General features: G+C 42.5%; 1 protein-coding gene across 1 annotated transcript in view; it reads right to left on the bottom strand.

Annotated features, from left to right (window-relative positions):
• Positions 1-1,340, bottom strand: part of HDAC5 (histone deacetylase 5) — a 92,546-nt gene extending 91,206 nt beyond the window's left edge. The window contains 2 exon segments of the mRNA XM_044444558.1: positions 525-755; positions 758-1,340. Of these exon segments, the coding sequence (XP_044300493.1) occupies positions 525-755; positions 758-803 (277 nt within the window). The 5' untranslated portion in view covers positions 804-1,340.
• Between the last annotated feature and the right edge of the window lie 21,029 nt (positions 1,341-22,369).

Below are 22,369 nucleotides of genomic sequence, written 5' to 3' on the forward strand. Positions count from 1 at the left end.
GAAAATTTTCTTCCCAAGATGAGAAACAAATCCCTCCACATGCAATTTATTACAGATCCTGTGCCCGAGCCCTGCCATTTACAAAATGTTTTGGAGCTGAGGCTTGATTCAAATTGAGCCATTTCCACAGAACTATAATTTATTTCAAGGGCCAACATGAAAGTCCATGGTCATGGATGCAAACATAGTGGAAATTCCAAGGTTATGACATCACAATGTAAAGAACCACCATTCCTTATCATGGGTGCCAACACTGCACAAACATTAGATATTTAGAACTGGGGCAATTCAAGACCCCTGGGAATTGGCCAGATTTCCTGTATTCAGTCACATGTGTGCCAGAGTGTAGGGTACATCAAGCTCCACTGAGGGAATTCAGATGCTACTCCACACTGTTCAGGAATACTCTCTTATCTGCCAAACATGTCAGTCACTGTGTCCCCAGTTCCAGACCAAACCTCAAACATACTCGACTACTTTTTTAAAAATTGCTACTCATTCTAAAGGATCCAATCAACACTCACCTGCCACAGGTATGGCATGGATCTGTGCCCGAGACAGGAGTTCCAGGGGCGGCTCACGTCCAGAAACTCCATCTGAAGAGAAACACGATTCGGTTTCGTAAATTGTCTGCAGCATCTCTGGCAGTCCCCAAACAGAGGATACGAGAAGCATGCCAAGGAGCGATCGCAAACCGCTGTTATTCCACTTCAGTTTCCCTTTATGAAAATCTGTTGCACAGCCAAAGACTTCAGGGGAGAGTCCGCTTTTATGCTATACTGCCAAATGAAACCATCCAACATCCCCTTTTTTAAACCAGCTATGCGCGCGCACACATACACATATCCACCCTCCTTGTGGAAAAGTCTCCTTGCAAAAGTTAAATGGTTTCTCAACAGTGGTGGTAGCAGTGAAAAAAGCCCGAATAATAATTCAAAACCGCCAGGAAAATAAAATAAAAAAGCATTTGCTGTAGAAGAAAATCTCTTTGCCAAGGGGAAGGTGTGGAGGGGAGACAACTATTTTCTCAACTCCAGAGCGAAGGGGTAGCAGAGTCTCACAATGCAGAAAGAGGCAGAGGCAGAAGAAAAGGAGTTGGGTGATAGAAGAGGTTTACATCTCAGGTGTGGTTCGATTCATTCTGGGAGGGAGGAAACGTCTCCATAACAAATGAGAGAGGTTTGAAGAACCAAACAGGTCACCACAGCGATGAATCTAGTCTCTAAAAGAAGAGATCTCTCACAAAAGAAGGGCTGCAGCTCCCTGTCAATCTTACAAAGGCCTTCTTTCCCGTGAGACACCAGAGTCGGCTCCCTTCATGCGATTGTTTCCCATCCCTGCCACCAAACGAGATGGCTTCTGCCGGGGGTGACCTGAAATAGAACGTCGGGGAGGAGCCAGCTATAAATAAACTCAGTCGAGCTCTCTGGGAGCCGGGATGGTTCAGGCAAAAGGAGCTGCCTGCCTATCAGAAGCTGCATTTCAACCACAGGGGTCAGTGGAAAAGATTCCCTGGGGGAGAGGCTGTGCCGGCTGCCAAGTCAAGAGAAGAAAGGCGAGGCAAAGAACAAAGGGCTGCTTCTATGGAATGGCTGCTTCTGTGTTGTGGATGCCAAAGTCCTCCTACAGATGTAAGTCTGGCTGGTTTATCAAAGCCCAGTGATCTTAAACGGGATAGTCCTTAGAGATACAATTAAAAATAACAAATTGCAGAAGGCTATTATCTTAAACAATGTTTGCAGATATCACAACTGTATATAATCCACTAACACACACACACACACACAACTACGACAAGGAAAATGAACTGTTAGGCAGATAAAAGATAAATTTTGCATGGTGGGCAAAATATGCATAAGGAAGTTGCTATGTGTGCGGAACCATTCTGGCTGAAATTTCTATTCAGCCACACCACTCTAATCTTTGGCTTCTAAGAGTTCGACTTGACTGAGCGAGTGGATACAGAATTAGGCCAGCCTTGTTTCTTTCAGTAGGTGCCAAACAGAAGCCTTCTGTGCTCCTACATCCTAAGGAGTGGAGTTTTCATGGGAATTCCATTTCTCAAAAGCTTTTTGTATCTTTAGCATCCCTTCCAGAAAGCCTTTCAATCCAAGCCCTGTGTTCATGCAGCCCTTACAGCAAAGAGGCCCTCTAGATGTTGTTGGGCTCCAAGTCCCATCTTCCCTTACTTCTGGCTATGCTGTCTAGTAATGATGGGAGGTGCAGTCCAAAAGGAACTGGCGGGCCACACATTTCTCACCACTACCTTACAGCATAAGCCTATATGCTTACTCAGCAAAAGGTTCTTTTGTTTGATGGGAAGCTTGTTTAAGTCAGCATAAGTCCTAATTTTAGGCCCACTTACTGTAAGCCCTGCTGAACACCATGGGACTCAATTTTAAGTATGGAGCATGGGATTATGCTGTTGATCTTCCAGTCTTACTGGATCTCTTTGCCTCTAGATCCACATACACCCTTAATCTCAAACAAGCCTTGCTGGCCCCCAAACTGCCATGAGTGAACTTCCACTTACTCTTCCCCAGGTATCAGACATACTCTAATCTCAGATGCTCTGATGCAAAAACAAGCTGTCAAAGACAGGAGAAATGGAACAAGTTCTCAAAGTACAATTGCCTCCTGATTAAAGTCACTGCTGAATCTCATGAGGATTGATAATCAAATACACATCAAATCAAATAAATCTGCATATGAATAAACCATCAGTCCCAAAGATGGGAAACATACTCTTTTGCAGACACATTTCAGGTATGTGACATCTTAAAGCAGGTATGAGAAACATGTGGCCTTCTACATGTTAGCACATTGCAGCTCTGATCAGGCCTAGGGGACAGAGTCAACACATTCCTTATCCCTATAGTACAGGGTGCGATGGGGATGGGTTCCAGCTCAGCAGTGCAGCAAATGCCTTGCATGCAGGAAACTGTAGGTTCAGTTTCTGACATCCCTGGGAAGTCTGGAAAAGAGCCTTATCTGAAACCATTGAAGAGCCACTCATTAACACTATTGTCAATATGAGACCAACAATCTGACTCATTACAAGGCAGCTTCTTAGGTTTATTATAGTCGACTCCTTCTGCTTGAGATGCCCTTCCTAAGATGCAGTCTACAAGATGCAATTTTCTTATGTATGTGTACTTAAAAAAACAGAGACTAAACTATGGGCTCACAAATTTGCTCATGACAAGCACCCCTCTCCCTCTGATGAACTTAACAACTCCTTTCAAATCTGGAGCCAAGAGGAAGACCAGGAAATAGATCTAGTAGGTGCATGGCATTTCCAAGGTGCTTGGAGCACCTTCCAAGCACAGCACAACAGAAAAAATGATCTCTTGAGTCTCTTCAATTTATAAGAATGAAGGAAAATCCTAATGGATTAGTCCAAAGGCCAATATAGTTCAGCATTCTGTTCCAGCCAGAATACCCAAATTAATACAGTATACAGTAGCATACTCCTGCCTGTTCCTGCTACTGAGAAGCATCCTCCCTTTAAAAGTGAGGTAGCATATACACATCTGAACCAGGAGACACTGATAGCCTTTTTCTCCATGAATGTGCTTAAACCTGCTTTAAAGCCATTCAAGGTGATGGCCATCACTACATCTTATGGTAGCAAATTTCATGTGTTGGATAAAGAAGTCCTTTTGCTTTTATCTGTCCTGAATTTTCCACAGCTCTATTTCCCTGGATAATTTCAGGCTCTTGTACAGCAATAGGTTGAGCCTCATTTGACCCAAAGAGGTCCTCTATGCAGTCCACAAAGACTTGGGTTTCCTCCATAGGCTCTGTCCGCTCCCCTCCTCAAGCACAACCCCGTGGCCTTCTGCTGGATACTTGGAGAAGAGGCAGTGAGGAATCTCCTTATGATGTCTGATCAGGGCTATTAAAGAGATTCTTTAACTTTATATCATCCCCTAAAGTGCTTCACTAACTGCTTAACTCATCCTGAATCATCTGCAATGGGGAAAGGCACAAGATAAGCAAAGCCAGCCCCTGCATGAAACAGTGGCTAAAGGAACTCCAGCCCATTTTTCAACCAAGGACTAATAACATTGGCTGAGCTCATATGGTGCTCCTGTGGGGATGGCATGAAACTAAGGCAGAGACTTAGCCAGCACTGGAAGGAGAACCTGCTGCTCCCAATGAAGGTGGTTCCCCTTTCACCAAGCCTTTCTCAGCACAGAGAAAAGCAAAAAGGATGCCCTCCCCATGATGACAATAGTGAAATGGTCACTATAGCTTCCATATAGCCTGATGTGCTTGATTCTGCCTAATCTTGGAAATTGAGCAAGGTCAGAGCTGGTTGAAATTTGGATGGATGACTTAAGTGTTGTGAACCACCCAGACAGCTTCGGCTACGAGCCGTATAGAAATGTAATAAACAAACAACAACAACATGATCTGGCTCATGTAACGCCCAACAGGATGACAATCAGGCCTCATCCTCACCCTGTTCCACTATTTTGAGAGGGATCCATCTTCCTAATCCACATTCACCCATTTTTAATCCATGCAAATGTTTATACACTCCTGTCCTATCTCCCTTTACTCACCCTTTTACCTACTGAAAGATCTCAAACATTGTAACCTTTCCTCCTAGAGGAACAGCCAGACAAAGAACCAATAGGAAAGCTGGAGAAGGTCCTACCCAAACAGTGGCAGGTGCAGTAAGTACAGAAATGAAAAGGACAGCCTAAAAGATGAAGCACAGAGGTCAGGACTTCACAAAGGCTCTCCTTGTCCAGGCACTGTCAAAAGAAAAAGGTTCTGTACCCTCCATTGTCATTTTATACATAAGGGAACACAGAACCATACCGTAAAAAGGTAGTATCTCTCCACAAAGCATGCCAGTTCAGTCTTTAAACTTTAAAGTGCTGTTTACAAGGCTACAGATGCAAAGTCTGGCTTTCTCTCCTCCTTAAGAAAACAGATTGTGAGCTTCCCAGTATTCAGGGAAAGAAAAGGAAAGCAACTGAACAAAAATATTCAGTGCACTTGCTGAAAAGACATCTCTGAGAGATCAGAGAGAAAAGAAGGGAAGGGGCTCCCTTGCTAGTGCCAGAGCTAGCAAGGAAAGCCCCAGTCAGTGGGACCATAGCAGCAGATGCAGGGGGGTCTGGTGATGTGCCAAAAATAGCTTAGATTGCTGCAGTTCTTGCACTCCCATCATATAATGCTCCCCCGATCCATTTGCTCTCTGGCCTCTTTCTGAGATCATAAGACATCAGAGATTAGTGAAGAGGATCTTTAGTAATACCAGCAAGGGAATCCCCAGGCTTACATGTGTGTTTTTGCGTGTTTGTGTTCGTATTTGAGTATATGTGCCACCAGGGTGACCCTCAGGGCCAAATAGTTATGCACACCTGTTAAATGGGATGCAGTCGCAGCTCAATGACAGAGCACACTTTGCATGTGGAAGCTCCTAAATACACTCCTAGGCATTTCCAGATAGGGCTGGGAAGGACTCCTACCTGAAACCTTGGCAAGTCAGTCCAGACCAGAGGTCTGCTCTGCTCTATCACATACAGAGGAAAAAATCAATTGAAAGCCACACACAACTAAACAAGGGATGCCTTTGAAAGTGCTGGTCAGCAACTTCAAAGCTGTCAGATGCCAGGCAGCTCTGGGTAGCTGCCTGAGGAGGGATGCCTCTGAAGGCAAGAACTAGGCTGGCTGTCAACCGGTCCAATACACACTCTCCAGAGTTGTTTCTCTTCAGACACAAGACTGCCCAGTCCTGCTAGAGAACTCTGAATGCATGGATCAGACTGGCACTCAGCCAGCCCAATGCACCCCTTCAATGTTCTCAGGTGGGTGGTGGCTATCTAGGTGAAATTCAGCAACAGAACACAGGATCCCTTCCTCTGGCATAGACAATGCTGAGCTGGATGGACCAATTGACTGACTCAGTATAAGGCATTATTATATGCATCATTCTTTTCTGTGGCATTCAGATACCTGAGGAGGAGGGAAACCTATCAAATGGATCCCCCCACCAAAGCGGTAGCAGGGGAAGCACAGACATTTTCCTAAAAGACCCTTATTTCAATTGGATATTAACTGGCTATACCATAGTGTCAACTGGATTACCACAGGGAAAGGAAATCCGAGGAAAGGAACTAAACTCACTTGTATTAACAAGAAGATAAGAGAGGATCACAGGGTGCAGATTTGAGGTGTAAAGTTTAACACAAAGGTTTAAGTTGCTGATCTTCCAGATTCTCTTTGCAAAAACAATTCTCATTCAAATTTCATCTGTCCTTTGGAGCCAACTACCCTTCTCCAGAAAACAGCAAAAGACTTGAGATCAGAACAGAGTTGGAGATTTGGCTTCTGATGTTGGAAATTAAACATGCACAAACCAGAGGCAAGATGCAGAACTGGCCCAAGACATTTTATTGCTCAAAGCAAGATCCAAATAGATTTCCTGCTGACACCAAGAAAAACTGCCTGTACCATTCAGCCATCAGTTCAGGTGGTTGACTAAAACTGGCTGTTCACAAATGCCTAGAGCTGTTTTCTTGCACAGTTCTCATGCCTCTATTGTAATTTATTTATTTCTCACCTTTCTCCCATTCCCAGGTGGTCTCCCCTCTAAACTCAGGCCAGCCCAGACCTACTTAGCTTCAACATGGTAGATACCTTCAGACCATACTCTGGGCCCATTATGCTAATATGCTATTTTTATGTGTTTGTATTCCATGGTTTTAAAACTTTTCAGTACACTATTGATCTCATGTTTAGGGTGAGATATTTTAAACTAAATGAATAAAAATGAAATCTTTATTCATACAGATACATCACTACCATTCCTATTTTCCAGGCAGGAAGTTAAGAAAAAGAGTCCTCACAATGAATTAAGGTTGTTCCAAATCTTATGCTTTTTCAGTCTCCAAGTATTTCTCTCTGCAGAGAACCCAACCTAGATAATAAGGCACACATGGAAATTCAGTGGTGGAGTGCATGCTTTGCATACAGAAAATACAAAGTTAAATCCCTGGAAAGAACAGTGTCTGAAAGTCTGAAGAGCTGTGCCTGTCAGTGTTGGACTAGATGAAACTATGGTCTGACTTGGTATCAGGTAGGTTCCTATGTACCCAAGATTGATTTTCAGGTTACCCTTATCCCACATGCTACAGCAATAGGTCACTGGCTGCATATCACACAAGTCATTAGATATTTCGAGGCAGGTCAAGAGCAAGGCCTGTATTTACCAGCATGCTGATTCAAAACCAAGACGTTTAAAATAGCCCTAGATTATTTATAGGTCTTTGGCCCACTCTGTCCCTCACTCTACACCCTCTTCATGTGCTTTTGGACTTAACGTCAGAGAAGCTATTTATGTAGGCATGAGTATAAGGGAGACCAGTGGAGCCCTTTCATCCATACACTCCCCTCTTTGCATGACTGGCCTTTCAGATCACATCAAGGGAGAGGGCCACAATACAAGGAAAAGCGATATGCCATAGAGCTTGCCCTTCCCTACTCAGAGGTTATGATTTTCATCCCAGAAGGGCAGCAACACACCAAAGGGATCTTAAAGCTCTTCTACCCACCCAAAATGTAGACAGAAGCAGAGGCAAGCATATAAGCAATTATTGTTTTACTATGGCAAAATAATTATGCAAAGAGAAAATCGGGATTGAACTTGGAACTAGTGGATTTATAAAGGTTGATTTCACTACAACCTGTGTTGCTGTTGTTACGATTTTTGTTCTTCGTAAGCCGCCAAGAGACTTTAGTAATGGGACAGCATAGAAAAACTTTAAATAAATAAATACATGTTGACTTTCAAAATCCTTAAAGCATTGAAAAGCTTTTTTAGGAAAGATTTTTTTTCATGAGGTAAGTGCCTAGCTGTTACATATTGGCTGTTGGGAACCAGACATCTGCCGCCTGAGGCAAGGTTTCTGTTGTGGAGATATCACATTTCCCTAATGCTACAACTGCACTATTTTGTCTGTACCATAATTCATTTGTTTGTTTCCTCTCGGACTCCCTCCTCTAGCTGATGAAGCCATTGCACTTGCAAATGCCATGTCGTATGGTTGCTGAACTGTAGTATCATTAGCAAAAAAGCAAACCTTCAAAAGTTGCTTAAAGATACTTCGAAAACTTCTTTCAAGATGGGCATTTCTTCCCTCTTTCTAAAAAAGTGATGAATGCAGCAACATAGTAGCAAAATTTGCAGTGCCTGAGCTCATCAAGACAGTGGGTGTGAACAAGAACAACCATACACAGCACTGTATCTCATTTATTACAAATAGCATTACTGTATCCCTAGGCAATGTCTGGGAATAAACTCCCCTGAACTAAATGATCTTACTTATAACAGTACAGGTTCAATTAACAAAATATATTGTGCTTTAAGAAGGTCTTCAGCCCACTAAAATGCAACCTTCAGCTCTGAATTAGAAATGAAACTAAAGCCTCCTTACAAAGAAGAATTTCCATCTAAACTCCTAGAGTGTCACAGAGGCCTTCACAAAAAAAAGGAAGAAGTATCCAAAATCTGTTTATTTTTCTTGATTTCTGACTTACTGGGTGCCCACAACCAGTATATATGAGTGCACAAGAGTGTGTGTGTGTGTGTGCGTGTGCGCGCACATGTTCGTACACTCTTATACATCTTCTCTCCCTGCCCACTTAGATCAATAGATCTCAGGACAAAGGGGGACAGGATGGAGTTACCCTTCCATACAGACATTTGCCACTGGCATTGCTATTTCTAGATGGATCCAAAAGCTTGAGAGCCAAAGAACAGTGGGTTCCCCACACACATCCCATGGCCCAAATGATCAGCTGGAAGGCATGGGAAAGTGGGTGGGATCCTTCTCTATATGCAAAACTGCCAAAATAATATTACAACTTGAAAGTCTTGCAATTGCCTCATTCACTTGCGGAAGCGAGGAGAGTCTGCCAATCATCCTGGCACTGCAGCAGATGATGGCACTGCTTCTGCCCTGAAAAGGTCCCAAGGCTGCACTCTGCCTCTGTAACACCACATACTACTCTGTTACACCTCACATACAAGAGTATGAGCATCACAGCCCAGACAACCCTTTCCTGTCATGGGAAGCCATAATGGAATCCTTATACATAAAATGAGACCTGATTGGTTGGATCAGATCAGGGGTCCATCTAGCCCAACGTTCTGTTTTCCAAAATGCAGGATCAGATGATTCTGCAAAGTCTACACGTAGGGCTTGAAGGCAATAGTTATTCTTTGTCTGAATACAGCAACTGGTATTCAGGGATAGTATGTCTCTGAATATGGAGGAGGTGTCGTAAGATGTTCTGTGTAACTCCCCAAATCCTTCATTTTACTTCTCAATGCACAGCATGAATTTTGTACCGTGTATTTTCACAGACCCACAGAATATATTTGTTTTTATTCTATATTGCACACAGGGATAAAGTTAAATTTTGCTCTCAATTTATTCACTTAAACAAGAAAAAACAATGAAGCAGTTTTAAAAGGAATTGTGAAAGGCTTATCATATTCAGAAGTTTGTGGTTAAGATCTTCACCCTGCCAGCCCCTTTGGTAAACTATAAAACAGTGATGTTTCTCCATTCTTTAGAGAACAAGGAAATGTTTGCCTCCCTGTTTTTTTCCAAGCAGCTGCAAGCTGATAGTTAGACTGTAACTTTATCCAGTGGGGACAAATACACAAAGTTGAGCCTAGCTATTTAGGGTGGACAGTAAATAAACTAACCCTTACACATCTTACCATGCACGCGAGTACATCACTATCCAGAGAGCTAATGTGACATGGTGGTTAAAGTGTTGACCAGAGACCTGGGAGATCTGGGTTCTAGTCCCCACTCAACCATGAAGCTCACTGGGTGATGGTGAGTGAGTCACAGAGTCTCTGCCTACCCTGACTTACAGGGCTGTTGTTGTGTGAATAAAAATAAAGGAGAACTATGTAAACCACCTTGGCTTCCTTGCAAAAGGAAAAATGGCAGGATATAAATGCATTGTAACAACAACAACAACTGCACAAAATGGTACAGCCTCATCCTGGGGTTTCAGTTAGGCAACAACTGGTTGTAGTGTTGCCAGTGAGGCCAGAATCTTATACTACATAACATAAGAGAAGGCCTGCTGGATCAGAAGAATGCTCCATCTAATCCAGCACCCTCTTTCCTGCAATGGCATACCAAATACCTCTAGGAAGTCCACAAGGAGGATCTGATAGCCTTCTCACACTGTTGCTCCCCAACACTGAGTATCCAGTGGCTTACTTTTTACTGCCTTTGAACACAAGAGGTTCTATCTCACCATCATGAGTAATAGCTATAGTTATGACCCAATCTGCACAGTCATTGCTGCTTAAATAAACCACAATGGCTTGTTTAAGCCACAGCTTGTGCTGGTCTGTGCCAGGCACAGTTGGCCTGTATGCAGTTTGTTGTCTTGCCTGAATCTACAATTTGTCCGAGAGAAACAATCCTTCAAAAATCCCAATGACAGGACATGGATTATTTGATGTTTCCCCATCTAGCAAGCCATGCTGCAGGATTCAGATAACAAGACGAGCTACACCTAAGTGTAGGCAAATGGCACTTGGAACAGGCCATAGCATAAACAAGTAACAGTGGCTTGTTTAAGCCATGGTGAGTACAAGAACTGGGGCTATGTCTCCACTGCATGGATTTTTACAATCACCTTTTAAAACCACACAACGTAGTGGTGACAGGGATTTCCATAAATTAAGTGGGAGTTATGCTACAGGTACATTCTCCGGAATCTGCTGCTCTCAATTTCATGGAATGATACCAGATTTTACTTGAGAGAGGCTTCTCCCTTCAAATATCACCACAATCAGCCAGTTCAGCTGAAGCAGTGGGAGATGAGATTCAGTGCCATTCCACCAGCCATACTGAAAGATTGCTTAATGTTTTTCTCTTTCCTCCCCATTGCTTTTTCCTTGTATGTTGTAAGCCTTGGCAGGTCGGCTTTGTTCCACTGATCGCACACAACCCGCTCCAGGAATATTTTTGGCTGAGAAGTGGGCTAAAAATGATTTAAATAAATAAATAAAATACTTCCACACTGGATGTAATTTCATACACTGACTCTAACTACACTCTAGTAACGCTCAAATAAAAAATACAACACAGGAACAGTAATAGCTCTCACAAACCAATAGCAAACGCATACTACACCTATCAAAAGTCTGCCAGTGAAGAACTCTCCTAGCAAACACGAACACAAAGAACTCATCAATATGCAGTAACATGACTCAATTCATTATTTTCTCTCAGAAACAGATCCTTCAGATTTGCAGACAGAAGGAACAGCATTCCTTAGCTAGGAGGGCCAAGAACTGGAAGAAGCTGATTCAAGCCCTGCTTCTGATGAAACAGATCCAAATCCATACATTTTTTTCTTCCATGGTCAGCATTTTCCATAGGCTGTTAGATGCAATCTCCAGATTCAAAAGCAACATGCCTCCAAATAACAATTGCTGGAGAGAGCAACAGCACAAGACGGTTATCATTCACATGGCCTTCTTGTGGGCTTCCAAGAGGTACCAGGTTGCCACTGTGGGAAACAAAATGATGGACTAGAAGGACCACCAGCTGATCCAGCTGGGCTTTTTTAAATGACACATTTAGATTTGTGTCATAAAAACAACTATTTCAGAAGAATTGGGGTTGTATGTACAAAGAGTCTAAAGTCAAAGCGCTGTGGGGCCACAGTTGGTCTATCCTGGTGCAGTAGCAGAATGAGCAGAAGATTTTCAATTAAAAACAGAGGTGCTGGACTGAGATGAATATTTCTGAGAGATATTAGCATCACATCCTACTCATGTAGAGAGAGCCAATGTGGTGTAGTGGTCAAGAGCGTGGGACTAGGACTCAGGCGACCTGGGTTCTAGCCCCCGCTCAGCCATGGAGCCAACTGGGTGACTTTGGGCCAGTCGCAGACTCTCAGCCCAACCTACCTCACAGGGTTGTTGTTGTGGGGATAAGATGGAGGAGGAGAATGATGTAAGCTGCCTTGAGCCCTTTGTAGGAAAAAGGCAGGATATAAATCAAAAAATAAATAAATGCACAGGTAATGGATTACATGTAATTTTTATATAGCCTTCAAACAGGGACGCATCAAGGGTAGACATGGTAGGGCACCTGCTTGGGGACCCACTTACAACCCACCCACTGGAGTTGCCCCTCCTCTTCACTTTTGTAAGCTGCTTGTTCACCTGTCCCTTGTTCTGATGGCACTGCCAATTTGCGCACTGGCTTCTACCTACCAAACAAGTAGAGGGCCTCATAAACCTGGGGCCAGCAGTGGATCCTAGCTGTACCACACAAAGCTATTCTTATCTCTTCTTCTTGAATGGATTTCCTGAAGCAAAAGCTGCAATGGAAAAATCAAGGAGAGTCAGGACTGGAAGATGAAGTCAGGCGCTCCCATAAAATTCTATGCATGGGACAGGACAATGGCACCATAAAAAGCCTTGTCTGAAGGCACTCCGGAGCAGAGGCAACCGAAGCAGGAGGTCAGGACAACAAATTTACCCTGCCAGAAAGCAAGTCCCCAAATACAAAATTCCAGCTGGCCAGCTGTGCATTCACAGGGACCATCAAGAAACCTACCCCCACCCCCACCACCTTACCCACTCTCTGTGAACTCTGGAGTGCTGTCCACACTGCTTTGCAGTTCCCCAGTCCCGAAACCCAGGCGAAGGAACAGCATATTTGAAATGTGCCTGGGAAGTCTGTTTGGCCACAAAACAGTCCCTGTACCTGCTGGATTGGACCCTCCACATCTATTTGCTGCACAAAGCGGCCCTTCGCCATTTGTACTGAAGTCTATTGCAGAAAAGAGTAGCTCCAAGTTCATGTTTTCAGAGACTTTGGGACAAACGTCTAGTGTGAATCCTCTTCCACCTCATCACCATCATTCGCTGGGGGCTGTGCTTTCTACTCCTCCTGCTCATTGCTACCACCAACTCAGCCTTTACCCAGCCTGGTGCCTTTGAGACATGTGGGACTACAACACATCACCTATTTATTTTTTATTTTATCTCCAGCAATACCATCAATAAAACAAGACAGTCTCTGTTCTGGGCTTATCATCTAAAAGTCATGACACACAAGGAAAAAGTGATCAGGAGGGAAGAGCAAAAAATAAGTAATCTTTCAACAAATGACATAGTCCTGCTTCCTTTTTTCATTTTCCACTGTGCAGTCTGCTGGAAAGGCTGCTGGCAGAGAGCTGAGGGAGGAGGAGCCTTTGGAGTGATAGCCTTTCAGCATCCTTGAGCCATGGCTATGCTGGCCTTCCCCAAAGGGCTGATGGAAGTTGGGAGTCCAAAACATTTGCAAGGCATCAGGCTGGGGAAAGCTGTGCTAGGCAAATGATGGCAGGCAAGTCGGTGCTTCTCCTCATCCTCCACCACCCTTTGCTTGCTCCGCCACTATGGGACAGAGAACGATGGTGGGTGAACAAGCAAAGTGGTAGCACTGAAAAATAGCTGAAGGTTTAGGGGGCTCACAGCAACGGAACCCTGCCAGAGTATGGGACTTGACAGGTAAGATATTTATGCCCCAACAGCCTTTTATTTTGCCCTCCCTACTTCATCTTGCCCACTCGGGCCAGCTTTTGCAACCACCTTCCAAAGGCTCTTTGTTGCATTCTTACCCTTTCCCATTTCTCCCTTGGCTACTTGCTGGAATCTGCCAATCACATTTACAAGGCTTTCTGCCACCAGGTCAACAGTGAACACAGGAAAAGGAAAAAAAAATCTGACTACTTTGAAAGCCTGTCTGCCTTTTTGGTGGGGCTGCTTTTAAGTGGAAATGCTGAAGCCCTGGGGGTCATACAGGTGTGGTAAACAACCACAAATTAATCCTCCCGTTGTGAACTTAAGAAACACGCATTCCAAGAGCTTCCTGTTTTTACACTCACATTGGGAAGAGAGATACTAAGCAGTTAAAGCTTCTACTGAAGTTATGGCAGGATCACAGAGGAGCATCTGGTGTTCCTCTAGCCTGTGTTATTGCATAGTATTAAGAGGAAACTTTTGTGAATGTGAGATGAGTAACTGGAAAGACAAGTGATGCATGGGAATCATTTGCAAACTGTAATACCTTGTTAAGTGAGGCAGGGCCTACACATGCAGCACAATGAAGCAATAGAACACACTTGTGCATTTTGAACTGCATCTGGGAGACTGGATTTATGAACATTCCATTATGTTAAAGATTGTGCAAATAGTAAACCAGGACAGCTTTCAAAGTTCTGGGAAGAGAATTGATCTCCAAGATATGCTAGCTTTCTGTTTACAAGATGTTTTTACAGGGTGGTGTATTCCAAATTGTTATTGTCCTACCAGTAGTCTGAAGTAGTATAGTTCATTCTACTCTTTTGGGCTTCTCCATCTTATTTCCACATCATGTAGTGTTATCTGGAAGTGCTTAGTGAAGAGGAAGAGATGGCAGGTATAAGTTGTTTTTTCCCCATGCTTGTTACCTGTGCAAGCCTACTTCTGCATTATAGCCAATATAAGCAGAAGCCACTGTTACGATTCCAGAGGGGCAGTAAAAACAAGTCTTATAACACCTTAAAGACTAATGCATTTATTGTAGCATGACCTTGCTCTGCAGATACATTGGAGCACAACTGCCATCTACCCCAGCGAGCCTGACCATGACAAATGGCCATGCTGGCTGGAAACAACACAAGCAGCCTCCCAACACTTCTGGAGGGAACCAGGTTGGGGACAGCTGTAAAACAGTATAAACTTGCATGCCTGAGCATTCAGATCCAGTCTACAACTTGAAGGAAAGCCAAAAGTCCAAGCAATGCTAGACCTAAGTGTATGTTTGTCACTTTACCACACAGAGCACAAATAAATATACAATCCAATTAAAGGAAAATTGTCTCCTTCATGCCCGGTTTGTGAGCTTCCACTGTGCACTGCAAAAACAGGAAGCTAAACTGGAAGAAACTCTGGTCTGCGCCAGGAGAACTCATCTTACCTCGTTATGCAATGCAAGATACGTAATACAAGATAAAAAGCACAGGATCTGTCTAGGCAACATACCTGCTGCAAACTCTTGCACTGTCTTCCCTCCCTCCCTCATTGTATAAGAACTTTTCTTTCTTTCCTCTCTATTCTGGATTTATATAGTTATGTTGAGAAACAGGAAGCTAAAAGAGGGTACCTGTATAAGGCAAACGTTGGGGCGGGGAGTGGGATGGCACAGGAGACTGTAGACCACCTCCCAAGACCCCTCATAGGCCTGGCCTTTGACATCCAGATTTGACTAGCACCACCTTGTGGCTGCTCTCAGTTGGCTGAACAGCTATTCTTGCCACTGATTCACTAAATAATAAATCCACTGTATATGACATTTAAGGCGCAATCCTATACAGGCAGTTAGCGGGTCATAAATGACTTCTGATCCTGAGAAAATGGAAATTTGTCTTTAATTCAAATTTGTACGTAAGTTGAATCATGTATAGTTGGCTCTCCACATTTGCAGGACCCCCATGAAAGTGGGAAAATGGTGAATAGCTCTAGCTCCACTCCCCCACCTAAACTCATTCATGCCTCCTCTTTGCATCAAGGAAATGCTGGAGAAATGCCTCTCTCAGGATGGAAAGGGCAGGAAGGCCTGCTTTGGAGGCCTTCCTCTCTCCCCTTCCACTTCTTCTTTCTCTATGATGATAACAATTTTCCACAGTATTTTTCTAAAATTAATAAGCTTTATCACAGTTCATTTCTAAGTATGGGTTGTTTGTAACTCAGACAATAGGAACTCAGGGATGACCTGTATATGCCTAGACATGAAAAACCTAAGAAAAATAGGTTGAAAGAAAAAAAACTTAACAGTTAAAGAAGTATTTTTTCTTTAAACATGCATATAATTTTGTCCTTAATTCTATTTTATGTTGCATAGCACCTTGCCAACAAGTATGCAAGGAAGCTTACATTAAGTTCATGAATTAAATTTCATTTTTAAAAATCTCCTAAATGGCAGAGATTAAACCTGTAAATTTATAGAACACTGATAACATTTGCTGCAAAGCAGAGCATGTCAGTCTAAAAAAAGGCAAACATCAAGCAGTCTATGAAGGTCTTTAGTTAAGTTTGTGGTTGAGAGCAGTTAAGATGTAGAATGCTAAATTAACAGCGTTCTTACCTCATGGTATGCTTTCAATCCTGCAATGATTATACTGCATACAATAGTAGCGTGCTAATATATGCAGTGCAATCATTTGCCACTTCAATCCGGCCTTCATGCAGACAGGTAAGTCACAGTTAATGCATACCTTTCCACTACATCCAAACTGAAGACTATGGTTAATTGTTTCCAAACAGAGCAGGATTCATTTACGGACTTGTATACAACTGGCTTCTGATCCTGGGATGCTTGGAAGAATGGAGACATAACACCTGCCTCAGGAGTAATGGAAGCTAAGCATAATTCCAACTTCCTGGTTTATCTACTTATACAAAGGGGGAAGTGCGCAGGTTCTGTGTTCAGCCATACTGCTTGTACACTTATTAAACCAGGACTGATGGCTTACTGTGACATGCAAACAATGCCAGAATCAGGGAAAAAGAGGAGGAGGAAGAGGAAGAAAATAAGGACAGGGTAGAAAAGAAATTTACCAGCTCAAACTCCTAATAATATAAAATATCCATAGGATAGCATTAGAGTTGGCAGGATGCTCCCTCCTGCAATATATAGGGATGCTTCAGAAGGAGTAACAAGGTGAGAAGAACATGATTTCCCCTCTCCTGCTTTCCAAAACTGTCTAGCACTCTCCTCATTCCATCCCCATCCCTCACAATAACATATGCATTGAACTGATGACATCAGGCCTCAAGCTTTGTGTAAATCCCATTTGGGCCTAACGAATTTTACTGAGACCCAGCCTTGAAACTATACAATGAACCAGTGAAATGCTTTAAAACTTTTCAGGACAGGAAAAGCTCACACAGTTTGCAAGGTGGGTCAATCAGCATCATGGTTACTGTGCAGCATTTTATTTGGACATCCATGCAGCTCAACCATCAAGTGAGAAGATCTTGATGGAGAGAAGAGAATGCCAGTACTTAAATCCATTCTTCCCCTGGCAGAAAATGGAGGACAGGCACTGCTTTATTTCTAAAATTAGTGGTGTTGTGGCTGAAGCCTGCCTAAAAAACAGATTGCTTCCACAGCAGTCTGTACTATCCCCAAATTTCTGTCTCATGTAATGCTTATTCTCAGAGTTGTGTACTTTGAACTTACACAAAAGTTGACTTCATCAATGTTACTGTTTTATACATTATAGGCTGAGCCCTGGCCCTTGCAAAGACTAAAATGGGTAAATTTTTGGTTATTTTATTTTAGAAGAGGGAAAAGAATGCCCCAAGAGTGTTTAGAGGACTTACTCTAACATAGTAGCACTGTGTTTTAACTCTGGATGTATTCAGCAATGGTTCCTAACCTCAAACTCCCATGTTATAAGACTGCAACTTCCAGAATCCCCGAACATGGGTCATATTAGCTAGGATGACAGAAACTGTAGCCTAACCTTATCTGAGGGCCTAGGATTAGGAAGCACTATAAGGGATGTTTGGCATTTCTAGTGAAACAACTACTCCCTGCATGTTCAGAAATACACTTTTGTATAACCTCAGACTGAGATCCGACGTTCCAGAAATGATCCTTGGCTTAGATCATTAGATTATAGAAGCATGCTACTTGGAATTCATCATGGAAACATAAAATTTCAGCCTCACCCAAAAAATGAAAAATGAAGTGACTAGTTATAAGATGTCCATCTTCTCCCGATAAGTGGGATAATCATGATTTGTATTCTGGATGAAACAAGCTAGAGGGCTCACGGCAACTTATGCCACAGAATACTGAACTGTGGCATAACAAGCTTATGCCACAACATATGTTAGTTTTTATGATACAGAAGGTTTTCTTCCTGCTGTTTTTCTAAACAAATATGCCAGGACTCTAACCTGCCTTCTAACTCTCTGTTCTTGAAGCTCTACAGCTGATCAAGATATTGGCAGAAGGGAGGAGGGCTGACTGTGCTAAAGTAGTATAATTGAAAAGGTGGGATTATTAGAATTCATCCCACTGGCCATTGGTCAAGACAAACACAAATTTTAAAAGTATAATATATACAAAAGTATATTGAAAACACGTAATAAGAAAAAGCAGCTTTTATTAGTCCAAGGGAAGAGAAAGTGCTCAATCCATCTGCACAAGTACTCTATTTTAACATTATTTCCCTTATTATATATGTAACCCCAAACACTGAAACAAAATCTGGGGATTACAGATTTTGCAAAGAATTAACTTCAAAACATATAAATGCCAGTACATGTGTCAACATGTACTTTTCAAAATAGTACTCAAAACTCCTCACAGGCACCCCAAATACTAAAAATCACAAAATGACACTAGCTAGACTGTGAAATCTTTTTTTACCAGAGAGAGAAAGAGAGAGAAGACAGGAATGAGGGGGGAAGGAAGTGCCACACAGCATAGGTGCAACTGGCAGGGATACTGCCCTAGGCAAGAACTAACTTCTGAAAAGGAAAGCAGTGACAAACTAAATTCCTTTGGCTGCACACCTTCTGAATTGGAAGACCTATCCTTTAGTCGCAGGTTTGTGATCATGGGCTGTGCTGTATGGGAACATAGGCAGAGGTCTTATACCAGTGCACAATAAATGCAGGACTGTCCATTCTGTCCAGCAGTAGCTTTCTTGGATTTCTTCTGTTACTTGTAACCCAATTCTTTTAATTGGAGACAACAGGGACTAAATCTGAGACTTTCTCTGCGGGGCAACTTTGCACCAGTCACTGATTCTCAACTTTAACCTTACAGGGTTGTCATGAGGATAACATAGAGAAAAGAATCATGCATGCCCCATTGGGCTCCCTGGAGAAAAGGCAAGATGTAAATGTAATTTTTTAAAAAGCATGCAGCTCACTCAGCTATATTCCCACCCCATTTGTGAGAGAAATGTACTCTGCATATGGTCAGAGGCACTCTGTTAGGGATCTGATGTAGCTTAAGTGGAGAAGCTAGGGACTTGATACCCTTAATTCAGACCTTGGCTCAACCATACTCTTATCTTTTAACACCTGCTCAGTCCTTAATGTGGAGATGATGATAATAGTGGATTTCCTTATAGGGTTTTTGCGAAAATAAAACTAAACACAATCTAAATATGGGGAGTGGGAAAAGCACTACAGTATAATATTGACATTTCTACCAGCAGCAAGAGTTTCTGGTAAGCCTCCCTCAATGCTAATTAAGTCCTACTGTTAGATACAGATCCAGTTTGTACCAGTAGCCTGTGCATGCCTGCAGAAAACATTCCCATCACATTTAAATAGGCAGGGCCAGGGGGTTTGCAGTTTCAGCCTGTTCATAGCCACAGTTTCTTTTTCAACAGCAGAAAAGGAGAGGTAAACACAATACTTTTAATGCCAGCAAAAACTGCTGATGCTGGGCACCCCCTTGCTTGTTACATAACAGAAAAACGCCATGAGAAAGAAGATCTGAAGAAAAGTGGGGGGAAGAATCCTCATTTCACCTGAAGATATCTAGACGTGCCAGTTCAATCCGCGGGGCTCAGTAGCAACAAAAGTGGCAGCTTTCCAGCTAAGGCAGCTTTCACAATGTAGAAAAAGGGGCTTGCTTTTGGCTGGGGCTGAAATATGGTGTTGCTATGACAACTATTAAACTGCCATCTTGCACCTCTCTTGCATTTGTTGATAGCTTTTTAATACAGATATTAAGCAAACTGATACAAATGGAAAGCCAAGACACAGCAATTCTGCCACATGTCAAACAAACAGGAAGGGGGAAAACAAGGTGGTTACAAAGCTTTAAAACTTGGAACTAGGCTTGCAGCATTAAACTGAGCTAGGGCCCAGCTCCAGAACATGAACGGCAGCATCAGTGAAAACGTCTAGGCACCTACAAGGTGTGTTGACCCGATCACTAAGTGTGATTACATTATAGTCATGTTTTTCCTTCAATAAGATGACCTCCATAGTCCCAGTCCTCTCCCCGTTTTATCCTCACAATACTGTCTCTTGGTAGGTTAGGCCAAGAGGCACTCACAGGCACAAGAATGTCCATTGAACTTTCTTGTTAAAGAAGGATTTGACTCTGGGTCTTTCCAATTTTAGTCATATACTTTAATCACAGCTTTACATTCATGTAACCAAAAGAAACCTCTTCACATTTTGAAGACAGAAAAATAGCTACCCAAGCAGCTTTTTATACTTCAGCTCTGAAAAAGTCCCCATGGAAATCTGTTAAATGAGAGACCCCTTGAATGAAATGCTGTATGGATAACCAATAAAATGACTTATGCCTTTTGTGTAAACTAGAAGCCTGCCTTATGAAAGCTAAAACACATTATTCAAATAAAGGTTTTATTAAAAATGCATTTTACATATTAAGGATCACGCACATTCCATCGTCCTGTACCATTAATGTGGAAATCAAAAGCAAGATAAACAGGAATATGCAAACATGAGCTGAAAGCAGTCTTGACTCATTGGCATAGTATCAGTGAACAAAGCTTGAAATGACCCAGAAAACATTATATAATGCTCAAGTCAATCAGGCCAAGGCAGGCAAGTTCTATCACTTTGGCAAGTTTTCCATAATGGCTGAGTGACTGAGAACTCTGGAATGAAGGAACCTTGTTGCTACTCCTGTGAGGTCTAGCAACACACCTCATAGCCTTTGGGAGGCAAGCAGCCTCCAAAACCATGTTGGCTTTGAACAGTATGTAGAAAGTATATTAGGATTTCCCAGAACTTTCTTCCATAAGGACTATAAACTCACTTCAACATGTACATAGCCAGAATACTGGTTCCCAAAGAGTTGCACTGATCAAGTTCATTGCCTCCAAAGGAAATTTTGAGTAGACCTTTCCCAGTTTTGGTACTGAGGTTTGTTTTTTTTAAGCTTTTCCCCAACTCTTAATACATTCCTTCCTGCTGGAGGACCCTTTCCAGTTCAGCCTACACAGTTGAAGGGCAGCTTACAATGGAGAATGAAGCACTAGCCTAAAAGCCCAGCCCAAGCCAGAGATATTCAAAGCCAACCCTGGAAAACTTAGTTGACCAGGGCCTCGAGGCAAGAAAACTGTTCCAATACTTCAATAACTGTTCTGGGATACAACAGACACTATTTAAATCTGTACCTTGAAGCTACTTTTTTTCCTTTTTCTTTTTTTACCCTAGAGTAGATGCAGCTCTGATCTGTATGAGACCTAGGCTTGACAGATAGGGGGGACCCAAAGACCTAAATTACCCCCCTGCACTTATTCTAAACATGCAAAAAAAAAAAAAAAAAAAGATGCAGCTGCCAGATACAGATGTAAAGTAATGCTTTTTAACCTTAATCTCAGACAACAAAGTATGCACTTAATAGGCAAGCAGTACCTCAATGAACAAATTTGAGCTAAGGCTTTCAATACATGTTAACAAGTATTATTATTATTATTATTATTATTATTATTATTATTATTATTAAAACATTTTTATGCCGCCCCATTCGCCGAAGCCTCGGGGCGGCTTACAACAATAAATTGAAATTACTGATACAAAATACTTGCTCTGTGCAAAGATAGGTAACTTGTGGCCCTCCAAATGTTTTGGCCTGCAACTCCCATCAGACCAATTCAATATAGCCAACAGTGAGCAATTATGGGAATCGCAGACAAAACACTTGCAGGGCTGCAACCTGTCCACCCCTCTGTTCATCAGGTTATTGTCAAAGCCATGCCCAACTTACTGAATGCTCACCTAGATCCTGCAGTACCCAGTTACCCAATACCTGAAAGTGCCCCTGTATTTGCATCCAACTGTCCATACTGACCTTGAATGTGGCTATCCCAGTTGCATGGCTTTAAAAGGGGATTCAGCATGGATCCAACTGGGTGACTTTGGGCCAGTCACAGACTTGCATCCCAACCTATGTAACTGGGTTGTTGTTGTGGGGATAAGACTGAGAACAGGAGGGTGTAAGCCACTTTGAGTTTGTGATAAGAAAAAAGTGGAAATAAATCAAATCGACACATTCATGGATGATAGGGCTACCAAGGCTATCATTCTTTATGAACAGAATGTTGACCCAGACAGACAAAAAGATCCAGCGTGATCTTTCTTATGCTCTTATTGGACTATTCTGCTTCCAGAGTGGCTAGCCAAGCATCATTTAGAAGCTAAAAACAAGGTATGATGACAACAGACCTTCCCTGCAGTTTATTCCCAGGATTTGGTACTCCAGAAGCACATCTCTCTCTGACCATGAAAGTTCCATTGAACTACCACGATTAGAAG

This window comes from Varanus komodoensis, unplaced genomic scaffold (assembly GCF_004798865.1).
Source record: "Varanus komodoensis strain SLA01 unplaced genomic scaffold, ASM479886v1 scaffold45, whole genome shotgun sequence".
Taxonomy (NCBI): domain Eukaryota; kingdom Metazoa; phylum Chordata; class Lepidosauria; order Squamata; family Varanidae; genus Varanus; species Varanus komodoensis.